The 13,675-nt window shown below is 30.8% G+C and overlaps 1 protein-coding gene across 2 annotated transcripts in view; it reads left to right on the forward strand.

Moving 5' to 3' along the window:
- Window positions 1-4,959: 4,959 nt before the first annotated feature.
- Window positions 4,960-13,675, forward strand: part of LOC120072940 (WAT1-related protein At5g64700-like) — a 17,487-nt gene continuing 8,771 nt past the window's right edge. For both annotated transcript variants that reach the window (XM_039025472.1, XM_039025473.1), the window contains exons 1-6: window positions 4,960-5,199; window positions 5,333-5,395; window positions 5,491-5,607; window positions 6,517-6,760; window positions 7,035-7,193; window positions 7,276-7,427. In XM_039025472.1, the coding sequence (XP_038881400.1) occupies window positions 5,021-5,199; window positions 5,333-5,395; window positions 5,491-5,607; window positions 6,517-6,760; window positions 7,035-7,193; window positions 7,276-7,427 (914 nt within the window). In that variant the 5' untranslated portion in view covers window positions 4,960-5,020. The remainder of the gene's footprint in view (window positions 5,200-5,332; window positions 5,396-5,490; window positions 5,608-6,516; window positions 6,761-7,034; window positions 7,194-7,275; window positions 7,428-13,675) is intronic.

A 13,675-nucleotide genomic window follows, 5' to 3' on the forward strand; every position in this document is an offset into this window, starting at 1 on the left:
CACCTCTCGAGCCATGAGAAGGTGCGTGGCGCCACATCGTTCAGGCCCTGGAATCAGCCCTTAAGAGAGCAATCTGTCTACCCCTGCTCTGGGAAGGAGTGAACTCCATCTTATGAAGCTAAGTTCCCAACTCCCAAATCAGACGAATCCCCAAAGTGATAGGTTTGAGTCGGTGCTCTGGCCACCCGCACCCATGCAAATCAAAGAATCGCCCTCAATGGCAGGAGTTCCCAACTCACTCAGGATTGAGGTTATGTTACCCATGGTCATCCTAATGAAGTGAAGTCTCAGTCATGAACGGAGTTATATGACGAGACATTAACACTTCGAGGTCAAGTCTTATACAAACTCTTTTTATAGGATGCCTCTGCTCGCATGTCCACTACACGAATGATCAGGATCAGACCATCTGTGATAAGTCACAACACTTGTAACAATTCCACAAAGCAAGCCGCGTCCATAGTGTTACCAGGATAAGGTTTCCCTCCTATATCCATATACTACAAACTATTTTGGTTGTCACTTAAGACATGATCCACTTGTATGTCACTACATACATGCTTAAGTTACATAAAGACAACTAGGGATATTAAGTTTATTGGTTTATGATAAAATAAAAACATCTAAAGATGCAAAGTCAAGAAGTGAAGTAAATATCATATATATTATACATCACAAGTATTTTTACAAAGTTGTTTACAAACTACAGGACACGAGACTTTAGGGCACAAACCCCAACAGGGGTTACGTTAATTTTGGCTCTTATTTTAGGTTTGATCCATAAAATTTTCAGGATAGTTGATTTGGTTTAAAATTTGAACTTAATTTAGGTAAGTGGCTTTCTACTGGTTCACCTTCGAATCAGTCGTCTCTACCACTTGGACTGTTTACTTAAGACTACTTGGACTGTTTCTTGAGACGGTTAAGACTAATTTAACTGATTATTTTGGACTGTTTGAATTGATAATTTATGATTGATTGAACGACATGATTTAATGGCACTGACTGATTGGGTTGGATTGTTTGACCATGTTGAATGTACTGTTGACTCAAGATATACTGAAAATTTTACCCCTAAGATAGACGACAAAAAAAAAAAAAAAACACAGGAGTTATGTGAACTGATGCATGTTAAGTTATAGGGTTCTTGTTAACTATTTTTATCTAGGAAGGTGTACATTTATGACTATATATGTGCACATTTATGATTGATTGTGGACCTTCGGGTTACACATTATGACTGATGCATGTTCCTTCAGGTTCATGTTTACGTCAGACTCGTGTACTTTTGGGTTACAAACTATGACTGATGCATGTCCCCTCGGATTCATGTTTATGATTGATTTTTGTACATTTGGAGTACACATTATGACTGATGCATGTTCTTTCGGGATCACTATGGGTTGAAATGATAAGGGTGTACACAGGTGCCTAGATAAACTAGCTAATAGGTAACCTAGAGGGCCTAGTAGTGGGTCACTTACTGAGTATTGTTATACTCATTCTTTCTTCTTTCATGTATTTCAGGTAACAACAAGCATCGACTGACGAGGGACGAAAGAGACTTGAGATAGAGCCATACGAGGACAATAGAAAATGCTTATGCACAGTTCATGTTTTGTTTCACATATTTTAGCAAGATGTCTTATTTTTATTTTATCTGAGTTTGACATGTTTTTATGTAATTATAAATCTGTTAATAACAAATTAGTGAACCCAATAAAGTATGAACTAAAAATTGATAGTAAACAATAGAAAAATAAAGATGTAGAGGACGAGAGACACGGAGAAATTTATAGTGGTTCGATCTCTAATTGAGATCTACATCCATTCTTCAAGGTTGGTAACTTCTTTACTGATCAGATGAACATATTATAGGTATACACACCTGAATCAAAGCAAATACACTCATGAGTTTGACAAAAAATCACAAAATAGAGGATTAGAAACCCCCAATGCCAAAACCCTAGCTCAAGAATGCCTTCAGCCTTCACACTGTAATTTCAGATTTCCTTTTCTCATTCTCTCTGCCTTTTCATGAGGGATAAGCATCCCTTTTATAGGGTAATAACCACATTACCCTAGCATCAGCAACCCATATAAATTCCTTGTCTTTCTTGGATTAGTTACTTGTAGAATAGTGGTGGGTCCATCCCACCATTCTCGACCACAAAAAGGAATGGTTAAATGGACGGGCCAAAGCTCAAAGTTAGTTTGCTGTCCAGCGTAAAAAGGCCTGATAACTTCAATGATATAAGGCTGAGAGATTAGTGAATAAAGAAGCAAAAAACTCAACAAAATCTCATCGCGATATTACATAACACTCATGATTTGTGATGGAGAATGACTAGCGAAATTTGATTTGAATTCTTGTCACCACCGGTTTAAATGAAGTAGAATCCTAAAATACTCATCTTTTTCGACCAACTAGTGATTTAAAAAAACATTGTGATTGAAAATAAATATTGCATTAAGGCTCTGAATATTTTGCGATGGGAGTGACATTCCTATCGCGAGGAGTGTCATGTGGTAGAGTTGTTTGTGACATAAACAAAAAGTTAGCTTTTATTGATTTTTAAGATTGGATCATCTCTACAAAAATCTCTTATATATTCACTGTAAAGTTAAAATATTCACATTCTCATTATATATTGTTGAACTAAAAAAGAAAATACAAAAAATTATGTACATATATCTTTTAATATACCTCTTAATCGTCAGGACATATTTATGTTAATTGAGCTAAACCCATTTTGATGGGGAAAGATGATGTTAAAATAGAAAATTTGTGGAAGAATTTAAATCCAAAAGAAACTCTATTGGATGATTTCAACTATGAGTTCTTCTCGTTTATTATTTAATTTTAAAATAATAAAACCTTATCTTAGTACTTGCCTTTTTCAAAGGAAGTGATAGATTCCAATAACAATCGACGACACTAGAGAAATTCAATGGACCAATTACTGACAATATACATGAAGGCAGGGAAATTCCATTTATAAAGAAGAAAGAAAAAGAAGTAAGGAACAAGGTAAATAATTCAAAAATTGACCGCAAAAATCATATTATAATGGACTAAATTATTATAATACTGTGTTTGAAGCAACTTTGCGAAAAAAGTATTTTAAAAATAAAATCAATTTTCTATAAACACTTTTGAAAAAGCAATATTTTAAAATTCGTTTATTACAACTTCTTCCAGGTTTGTCGATGATCAAAAGTATTATTTTTTTCTAAACAAATATTAATAAATAAAAATAAATTTAGAATAAAATTTTTAATTGTTTTAAATAAAGTTTTTTCCCCTAATAATCAATTATTTTCCAAGTGTTTCTATATATATATTTCTTTAAATGATTTTGATGATTTTAAAATTATTTAGAGAAACTATATAATACCACTAAAATGTGTTGGTTAATTTTCCATATTTTCGCATAGATAAAATGGGGGATTTTCACAAATTAAAAAAAAATAAGTGAAACTATTTACACAAAAATAACAAAAATTTAATCTTCTTTGATAGATATTGATAGAAGTTTATTAGTGTTTATTAGTGATAGACACTGATAGAAGCTTATCATTGATACTATATCATAGACGCTGATAGAAGTCTATTAGGATTCTTTTTTGTTATTTCTGTAAATAGTTTGACATTTTTTTTTTGAAAATTTTTCGGTGCTCACAAAATTAATTGGACCTAAACTGAGAAATCAAAGTCAAGAAAAGATGGAGTATAAGTCATTTTAAGTATGTTTCAACCCTACTTTGCAACGTTTTCACCTACTCTACAATGTCTCAACACTACATATTTTTATGAAAGAAACACACATGCTTGTCTTGGTTATTTTGGAAAAAAGAATTAGGGCAATGCCTCGATGCTGCAATATTGTTTAACATGTAGTATATACACTTTTTTTTATCCCATTTTAGGGCATCTTCTTAGTAGACATTTACAAGGTTTCTAGAGAGTTTTTAAAGACTTTTCCCTTTACATATTTCATCTTGTAATCAATCGAACTCATGGAGAGAATTTAGGTTATATCGTCACGATGTTCAACTGGAGTTTGTGTTCTGATCAAGGGTCTGTTTTGGCTACTTCAGTTGTAAGATTGTGAGACTTCGAGAACCTAGAGTATTTTTCCTTAATTTTTCTAATATATCTTATTGTTACTTATGAGCATTTGATTACTTATATGTTTCTTGTGCATTAATTTTGTGATTGGTAATTGTCATGCATGAATAAATGCTTCATCTTAATTAGTAGTAATCAACTTGGCTCATGTCTGTGCCTTTTATAGTTTTTCCAAGAACTACATAGGTTGCATGACATATAGGCAGTTTTGAATATTGACTAGACAAAAAATGTTTTTCAAAAAATTTATTTTTATTTAAATTCTTTTGAGAAAAATTATTTAAAGTACATCTTGAAATTGTTCCAAAAGTTATTTTAAGTGGTTGTTAAACGTTTTAATTATTTTTCAAAATAACTCCTTTTTCCAAATTAAACACTTAAAAAAGTTAAACCAAACACATCCATAAACTCTAAAATATAATAAACCTAATTGATTATGTATATTTATCTCGCTCATTTCATTGTCTTAATCTTCTTGTTATGCTTTAAATTATCATATACTAAAACTTATATAGGTAATTATTCAAAATAATACGAGTCAGTAAATTTGAATCTCCAACCTCCCCATTATAGTATTTGAGATAGAAAAAAACATCTCAATATTGATATTTTCAGAGAATATAAAAAAAAAAAAAAACAAACCACTAACCATTGAAAATCAACCCATCAATCACAAAACATTAACATGTAATGCAGAAAAATTCCCCACATTTTGCAAAGAACTGTACTTAATCTAGTGGGAAAAAGACCAAAAAAAAAAAAAATAAATAAAAAAAATAAAAGAAGAATCCCCAAACACATTATATATATCACCTTTAATATATATACTATCTTAAACAACACACATAATGAGGGTAATTGAGGGAGAGGGAAATTAAATGAGTTTTGATGAGAATGGAATTAAAGAAGCCTCTTATTGCTGCTATTATTGTCCAAATCACTTATTCTGGGATGAGTATTTTGGCAAAAGCTGCTTTTGCTTCTGGTATGAACAATTTTATTTTCATTTTTTACAGGCAAGCTTTTGGAACTCTCTTCCTAATCCCTCCTACCATCATTTTCAAAAGGTATTTCTACTTCAATATATTTCTTACCCCTCCTTTGATAATCATTTCTCTCTAATAACATTTATTTTATAAGAAGATTACCATTTTCTATTTATTTTTTTTAATTTTCTTTTATAATTTTTATGGATGGTAGAAAAGAAGTAGCATGTTTATCAGTTGGAGAGATGTTCAAGATTTTCATGCTGGCCTTACTAGGGTTTGTACAATTTTTCTAATTAAGAGGTTTTTTTTTTAAAAAAAAAAATAAATTTAATAATTGGTTTATGCATAATAATAATAATGATGATGCAGGAGGACGTTGGTTTTGATAGCTTATGGGTTAGGTGTTAAATATACATCTGCAGTTTCGGGTGCTGCAGCATTTAATTGTCTTCCTGTCACCACATTTTTATTTGCTCTTATTCTAAGGTACCAATTCATATTCTTTCTCCCAATTTTATTTTATTTTATTTCATGAGTTTTTCTAATTTTAAAGTCTAAATTTAGTAGTTAAACTCTCAACAAAGTCTTAAAATTCATTCCTTTTACTAATTTGTTGTTGAATTTTCTAAGTAAAAGTTGTTTTATTATTATCCTCTAATCACATGTCGTGTTTTGGTACATGAAAGTTTCAATTAATACTCGACCAATTTCAATAAAATTTAATTAAATCTTTATACCTTTGAAAGTTTGAGGTAAATGGAATGAAACAAAAATTATAGGAAACAATATCATATTTACATTTTTTTAAAGGAAAATATCCCATAATATATATGAGATAAGATTTAAACCTATGATATGTGAAATATATACCCACATATGGTTTCAATCGTTTTACTTTAATGATTGGATCATAAATTATATCATCATACACTTAAATTTATTTGGAAACTATGGTCCTTGTTCTTGGACAGGATGGTCAATTAAGTGCGCAATCCATCATCTTCCACTCAAGCAAATTGTTTATTATATCTTGAAAAAAAAATTGTGAAATCACTTTATTACAATCATAGCTTTAGAATGGTTGAATTTAAGTTACATACTCCCTCTTTCTATATAAATATATACAATATCTTTTAGTCATTAATTTTTTTTTTTGGACATACATCAAATTTTTATTCGGATGCAAATGATTAGCATCATTTTAAAAGATGTTTTTAGTTTTCAAAATTAATTTTGATAATATGAAAATTACATTTAAAAGTGAAAATTTTAAAATTAAATTAATTTTAAGTGATTAAAGTGTTATTTTTTTTTATTTGTAATGGTTGAATATATATATAAAAAAGAGAATATTGATTGATGTAACCCATTAAAGCTCCTATATGTTGGGGACAGGATGGAGAAATTAAAGGTGAGAAAAGCAAGTGGAATGGCAAAAGTTGGAGGCCTAATGTTATGCATTGGTGGTGTTTCAGTACTTGCATTTTACAAAGGGCCTCTCATGAAGCCTCTTTTCAATTATCATTTTTTAGAAACCCACCAAAAATCTGATGCTTCTTCTCTCCAAAACACATGGGCTCTTGGTTGCTTTTTGCTTCTCATTTCTTCCACCTCTTCAGGCCTCTGGCTTGTTCTCCAGGTAATGAAATATAGTTATCAAAATTTTACCTGATCTAATACAAAATAAATTTTGATACACAATTAACGATAATAATACATTTGTTTCTAACTTTCAAATGTTATTCAAATTTGATATACAAATTCTACTTGTTATTCAGTTCATTTACCTTAAATGATGACAACTTAGATTTAACTCAATTATATTGTTTTTGTAAATGTCGTGATTTTGAAATATTAATGAGACTAAATACAAAACACTAAATTTTATTTATGTAACATTGTATATTTTGCAGGCATTGGTTTTGAAGACTTGTCCATCTCCACTTGTGTTAACGTGTGGACAAACATTGTCAAGCACTTTCCAGACATTTGTTGTAGCAATTGCAGTCGAAACAAATCCTTCGCAATGGAGACTGGGTTGGAATATTCGTCTCCTTGCCGTTCTTTACTGTGTATGTCATTTTCTTTCATTATACGTAACGCTCTAGCCTCGGAATTCCGAACCAAAATCAAATGGTGTTAACTAATCTGTAGGGAATTTTTGTGATATGCACTGGGAACTATTTGGCATGTTGGGTCATCAAGAAGAAGGGTCCTGTTTTTCTGGCTGCTACAACTCCATTGAATCTTATTGCTACTCTCATTGGTTCACAGTTTTTACTATCTGATGCAATCAGCTTGGGAAGGTAATGGTTTTCATTACTTTATTATTTTTTTCATTATTACATTTGAAAAATTCTCCGTATTCAATTCTTATTCAAACGTTGGATTAATAAAATGGACAGTTAGAATTGATAAATGAACAATTTTCATGAAAAATCTTAATTGAGAGTCTAGATTGATTCACTTTTAAAAACTTAAATATTTAATTGATAAAATTATAAGTCTCATGCGATGTTTATCTAAATAAAACGTAATTGAAGATGTAAATTAATATAATTTAAAAAAAGTTCAAGGTTCAAATTGATAAAATTAATACTTTAACATTTAGGGTATAAATTGATACTTTTTTATATGAATTATATATAATGAATAATTATACTACATGTTTTGTTCGTATTTTTGAACAGTTTAATAGGTGGTATGTTGCTGGTTCTTAGCCTTTACAGTGTTTTGTGGGGACAAAGCAAAGAAAGGGATTGTGAGAGTATAGAAAATAATAATAATAGCGATCCAATTCTACCAGAAACAGAAATTGAAAATTCACATGATGATTTGAACCAAACTTCAATTTCCAAGTGTTAAATAACAATATTGAAAATAAAAAATGTATTATTTAATTAAAGAATAAACTATATACATAGTATTATGGAAATAGGACTGTGCTTGGTGTGTAATTTAATTTATGAAGCAAATGTATGAGAAGACAACAGAGAGAGAGTTTGAAAGGGTTTAATTTGTATGATTATATTTCAATTTGAGGCTTCCATAATTTGAACTGTTTATTTCATGAGTTGTTCTGAGGTAATATAGGTAGTCTGTTAGTTCTATAATATATTTTTGAATTATGTTTATTAATTTACAGTTTTAGCCTTTTATTATTCTGTTATTTGATCATTTTTTTTGGTTGTTTTGTTGTATTCAATCACTTGGTGGACAAGTGTGTCCCTTCTTTTCTCCATCTATTGAAAGATAATTGGGAGCATCTTTAATGTCATATCTCATTTCCTTTATTATATGCTATATGACTTGAGAGCCTGTGCTCCTTTTGCAAAATTCCTTTAATATATTAAATTATTGCTATATTCAAAAGTTAAACTAATTAAATTCAACATTTTTCAATATATTACGAACACTTCCACTCATATATTTGTGTTCAAATACTAACATATATGAATTTTAATTCCCAGAGAAATGGTTTATAAAATGTATCATAATTGGTTTTGTCAAATCTCTCAACTTAATTAAATCATTCATATATCAACCTTAAAAAGTCAAAATACTCGAATCTTTATTAATAATTGAATTATATATAGGGTTAGTTGTATAAATAGAATTCAAGTCCAAAATAATAAAATATATAGTACAAGGATAAAATAATTGCATGATAAAAGAATAAAAAACACATGCCTAGCCACCATTTTGTTCGCTTCTTCCCAGTTTTCTTAAATTAAAAGCTATCACTGATAGCAGCTAGTGGCTATCCCTGATAGTTGCTATCCTTGATAGCTTCTATCAATTGTTATCGATGATAGTTATTATCAGCGGTAGCTTTTAATTTGAGAAAAATTAATACAATCTTGAAATATTAGCTTTTAATTTGCTATCAATTATCAGTAGCTATCATTGATTCATTTTCATCAATTGAATCAATGTTGAATTATTACTACTTAAGACTATCAGTGGCTATCAATGATAGATTTATAAATAGTGATCAACTTTGAAAGAAGACCAACAACTTTGATTACTATAGTAGTTATCACTAATAATCTTTTATCATGGCTATCACTGATAACAGCTATCAGTCGTTATCATTGATAGACTTTCGTAAATTAGAATGAACCTTGAAATATTAACACTTAAGGCTATCAATGATAGACTTCTATAACTGGTTATCACCTTTGAAAGAAACTCGATATATAGATATCACCTAAGTCTTATCACCGATATCACTAACATCACTCATATTGTGGTTATCAGTGATAACTTCTTTCACTGATAACATCATTGATAAGATGTTATCATGATCTCACTGATATTATGTTATCAGTGATAGTTCTCTATCACCGATAATGTACTATCAATGGAAGCTTCTATCACAGATAATATGCTATCGGGTAGTTTCTATCATCGATAACATGCTATTAGTACTAATTTCTATCACTGATAACATGCTATCAGTAGTAGATTCTATCAATCATAGCCATTAAACACCTTTTTTCCCCTTTCATGTCCTTCCCAAACATTTATAAGTCATTTTTCTTTTCGATGATAGCTTCTATTAATAAACATACTATTGGTGATAACTTCTAAGGCATTCCACCTACATTTTAGTTCAAGATTCAACTTTATTAATTAATTTCACCAAGTTGGCTATCAATGATAGATTTCTATAAGTGGCTATTAACTATGAAAATATAATCAAAGATTAAGCTATCAATGATAGAAAATATTAGTGATTATCACTAATAACTTTCATTTGCTATTTATATTTATTATTTGTTATAATAATCAAACTTGATGATTGACTTGTTGGTGTTAAGTTACTTATGAATTGAATACTTTCAAGTCCTGGGTATAGAACTCAGTCTCATAATTCTTGTGAAAAAAAAGGAAATAAAGATTTAAAAATAAGACAAAAAGAAGAAGCAAAAACTGAAAAAGGAAAGAAAATTAGATAGAAAAAAAGGAAGCAAAAACCGGACAAATGAAAGAAAAACTAAAAAAAAAAAAAAAAGGGAAGAAGTAAAAAATCAGATAAAGAAAAAAAAATTAAAAAATGAAAAAAGGAGGGAAGAAACAAAAATCGAAGAAGATAAAGAAAATAAAAAGACTAAAAAGAGGTGTACATCAAGATAAGACAAGGGAAGACAAAATTGGAAATAAAAAAAAGTCAAAAATTGACTAGTCAACTCATCTATATTTTAAAGAGGTAATATATTTTTAGATTTTTTTCTCTTATTCTACTATGTATTACAAATATCCTTATATATATCCTCACTGTTGAAAAATGAAGCCTAAACATACCCTCAAACCTAAACTCAATAAACCTAAGACACTATTTGGGCTTGGATTGGACTCACAAAGCTTCAATCGTCAAGTCCATAATCCAATTCTTGGGTTTGACTCATTCAATTAAGTTTTGGGCTGGGTTTGGGTCAATCTTAGACCAATCTATTGAATATTATTTGTTTAATTATTTCTTAAAATTATATATCTTTACATTTTCACGATTAAATTCTATTATCAAGTTTCATTTATTATTTTATTTTCTAAGACTTTCTTATTAGTTTTTAACCCTTTTTAAAAATTTTATATTAGCTAGAAAATTATGATATCTAAGTTACAAAAATATATTTACAAAATATTAAAAATTTTATTTTTAATATATAAAATATAATGTACAAATATATATATATATATGCGTATAAAACCACTTGATTCAAATATAATTCAAATGAGTCGCTTTAATGAATCAGTCTGATCTTCAAAATAGTGATTCATATACAATTGAATTAGGCTAACTCTATCAAACTTTAATTTTGGGTTGGAGTAGACTGGGCCTTTGGACTTTAGGCCTATAGGATTGAAGCATTTGTTGAGAACAAAAAAGAATTGCACAACAAACTGTCTTTTATTGATAATGCTGCTAAGCTTAAATAGTAGCTAAACTACATCCACGAAAATAAAGGAGAAAAAATAGCAACCCACTCTTACTATAATTCAACAAAGTGGAAACAGAAAGCTAAAAATAGGAAACTGTTATAACAAAAAACCTTTCATTCCCTCTCTTAAACTAAATGCTCAGAAGCAATTAGTTTTCCTCTGAAAATTCACATACTCCCAGCAACCTTCGAAGCTTCTAAAAAACTTCTAACTTTAAGGGTTTGGTCATAATGTCTGCCACTTGATCTTGGCTTCCACAATGAACCAATTTAGCTACACCATCTTTTGTAAGATTTCTTAGAAAATGAAACCTCACATCAACATGCTTGCTTCGACCGTGCATAACTGGATTTTTTGACAGCTTGATGGTTGAACTATTGTTACACAATATGGTAATGCAACTTTCATCTGGATGGCCCAACTCCTTCAAAATTTTCCTCACCCAAACTCCTTGACAAGCACAAATTGCAGCAGTTACAAACTCAGCTTCTGTAGTTGATAAGGTCACAATAGGTTGTTTTTTTGAACACCACGAAATAGCACCTGAACTCATTAAAAATACATACCCAAATGTACTTTTTCGATCTTCCAAATCTCCAGCATAGTCACTATCTGTATATGCCAACAATCCAGCATTTCCTCCTTTTATGTAATGAATTCCATAGTTCACAGTCCCTTTTAAGTACCGAAGTATTCTTTTAGCTGCTTGAAGATGATCTTCCATTGGTTTTGCCATGTACCTACCTATAAGGCAAGTAGCAAACATCATATCGGGCCTTGTGGTAGTAAGATACATTAAATTCCCACCAATTGTTTGTAATATGTATCATCAACAGGGACTCCATTTCCAGCTTTACTCAATTTAGAACCCGGAACAATTGGACTGTTCACAGAGTTACTTTCCAGCATGCCAAACCTTTTCAAAACCTCCAATGCATATTTTCTTTGACATATAAAAAAATCCAGAAGACTGTTGTAACACCTCAATCCCAAGAAAGAATCACATTTTTCCCAAATCGGTCATATCAAATTCACGCAACATGGAATTTTTAAAATCAATCATCATAGTTTCATCATCACCAGTAAAAATTAAATCATCAATATACACACTTACAATAATAATTTTTCCTTCCAAACTTCTCTTGGTGAATAATGTTTGTTCGCTATCGCACCTTTGAAATCCTTCATTGATGAAATGTGTTTCAATTCGACTAAACCAAGCACGTGGAGCTTGTTTTAATCCATATAAAGCTTTGTGCAATTTGTAAACTAAGTGCTCATTACCCTTTTTTTGATACCCTTTTGGTTGCTCTACATAAACATCTTCAGTTAACTCACCATGGAGAAAAGTTGACTTAACATCAAGCTGAAAAATATTCCAATCCTTTTGTGCAGCTAGAGCAATAATCATTCTTACTGTATCCATCCTTGCCACTGGTGCAAAAACTTCTGTATAGTCTACTCCATATTGTTGAGAGTAGCCTTTAGCAACCAATCGAGCCTTGTACTTATCAATTTTTCCGTGCTCATTGTATTTGGTTTTGTAGACCCACTTTACTCCAATCCTTTTAGCTCCAATTGGTAGTTTTCTCAATGGATCTGATTTCATTGTCCATGGCCAGCCTCCAATTTCCATCTTGTATAGCATCTTCAAAATACAATGGATCAGTTGATATCCCTAGTGCCATATGAGCTTCATCCTCTGAAAGACCTTCTCCACTAATATAATCATCCATTCATGTAGGAAGACGCCTCTCACGAGATTCCCTTAAATTCCTCACATTTTGCCACCATCACAAAAAATGTGATCCTCCTCCCTAACTCCATCTTCTCTATCACTATCAAGTTCATTTTCACTCACATTTTCTTTCTCATCTGCATCATCACCATCACCCAAATCTAAGTGTACTGCTACTATTTGTTTTGCATCCCAATCCCATTGTTTTTCTTCCTAAAAATTACATCTTTACTCACAAAAACCTTTCTACCGACCGGATCATATAGTCTGTAACCTTTTGACTCCTCACTAACTCCCAATAACACACAAGAAATGCTTTTATTGTCTAATTTGGTTTTTTTTGCATCTGGAACATGTGCATGTGCTACACATCCAAAAATCCGAAAATGATCTACTGAGGGTTTTATCCCACTCCAAGCCTCCTCTGGTGTGATATCTTTGACCACCAAGGTAGGACATCTATTTAAGACATAGATGGTCCAATTTACTGCTTCCGGCCAAAAGGTTTTGGGTATATTTTTCTCCGATAGCATTGAACGAACCATGTTCATTATCGTTCTGTTTTTCCTTTTCGCTACACCATTCTGTTGCGGAGTATAGATGGTCGTTAATTGCTTTATGATCCCATTTTGTTTGCAAAAATCATTGAACTCAACTGAATTAAATTCTCCTTCTCTATCGGTGCGTAAACACTTAATAGGCAACTCAGCTTCTTTCTCAACCAAGGACTTAAAGTATTTGAAAGAGTTAAAAGATTCTGACTTTTCTACCAAAAAATATACCCATGCTTTCCTGCTATAATCATCAATAAACAACAGAATGTACCTTTTGTTGCTATTAGATGTAGGGGTGATTGGGCCACAAATATCT

The sequence above is a fragment of the Benincasa hispida genome, chromosome 3, assembly GCF_009727055.1.
Source record: "Benincasa hispida cultivar B227 chromosome 3, ASM972705v1, whole genome shotgun sequence".
In the NCBI taxonomy this organism is placed as follows: domain Eukaryota; kingdom Viridiplantae; phylum Streptophyta; class Magnoliopsida; order Cucurbitales; family Cucurbitaceae; genus Benincasa; species Benincasa hispida.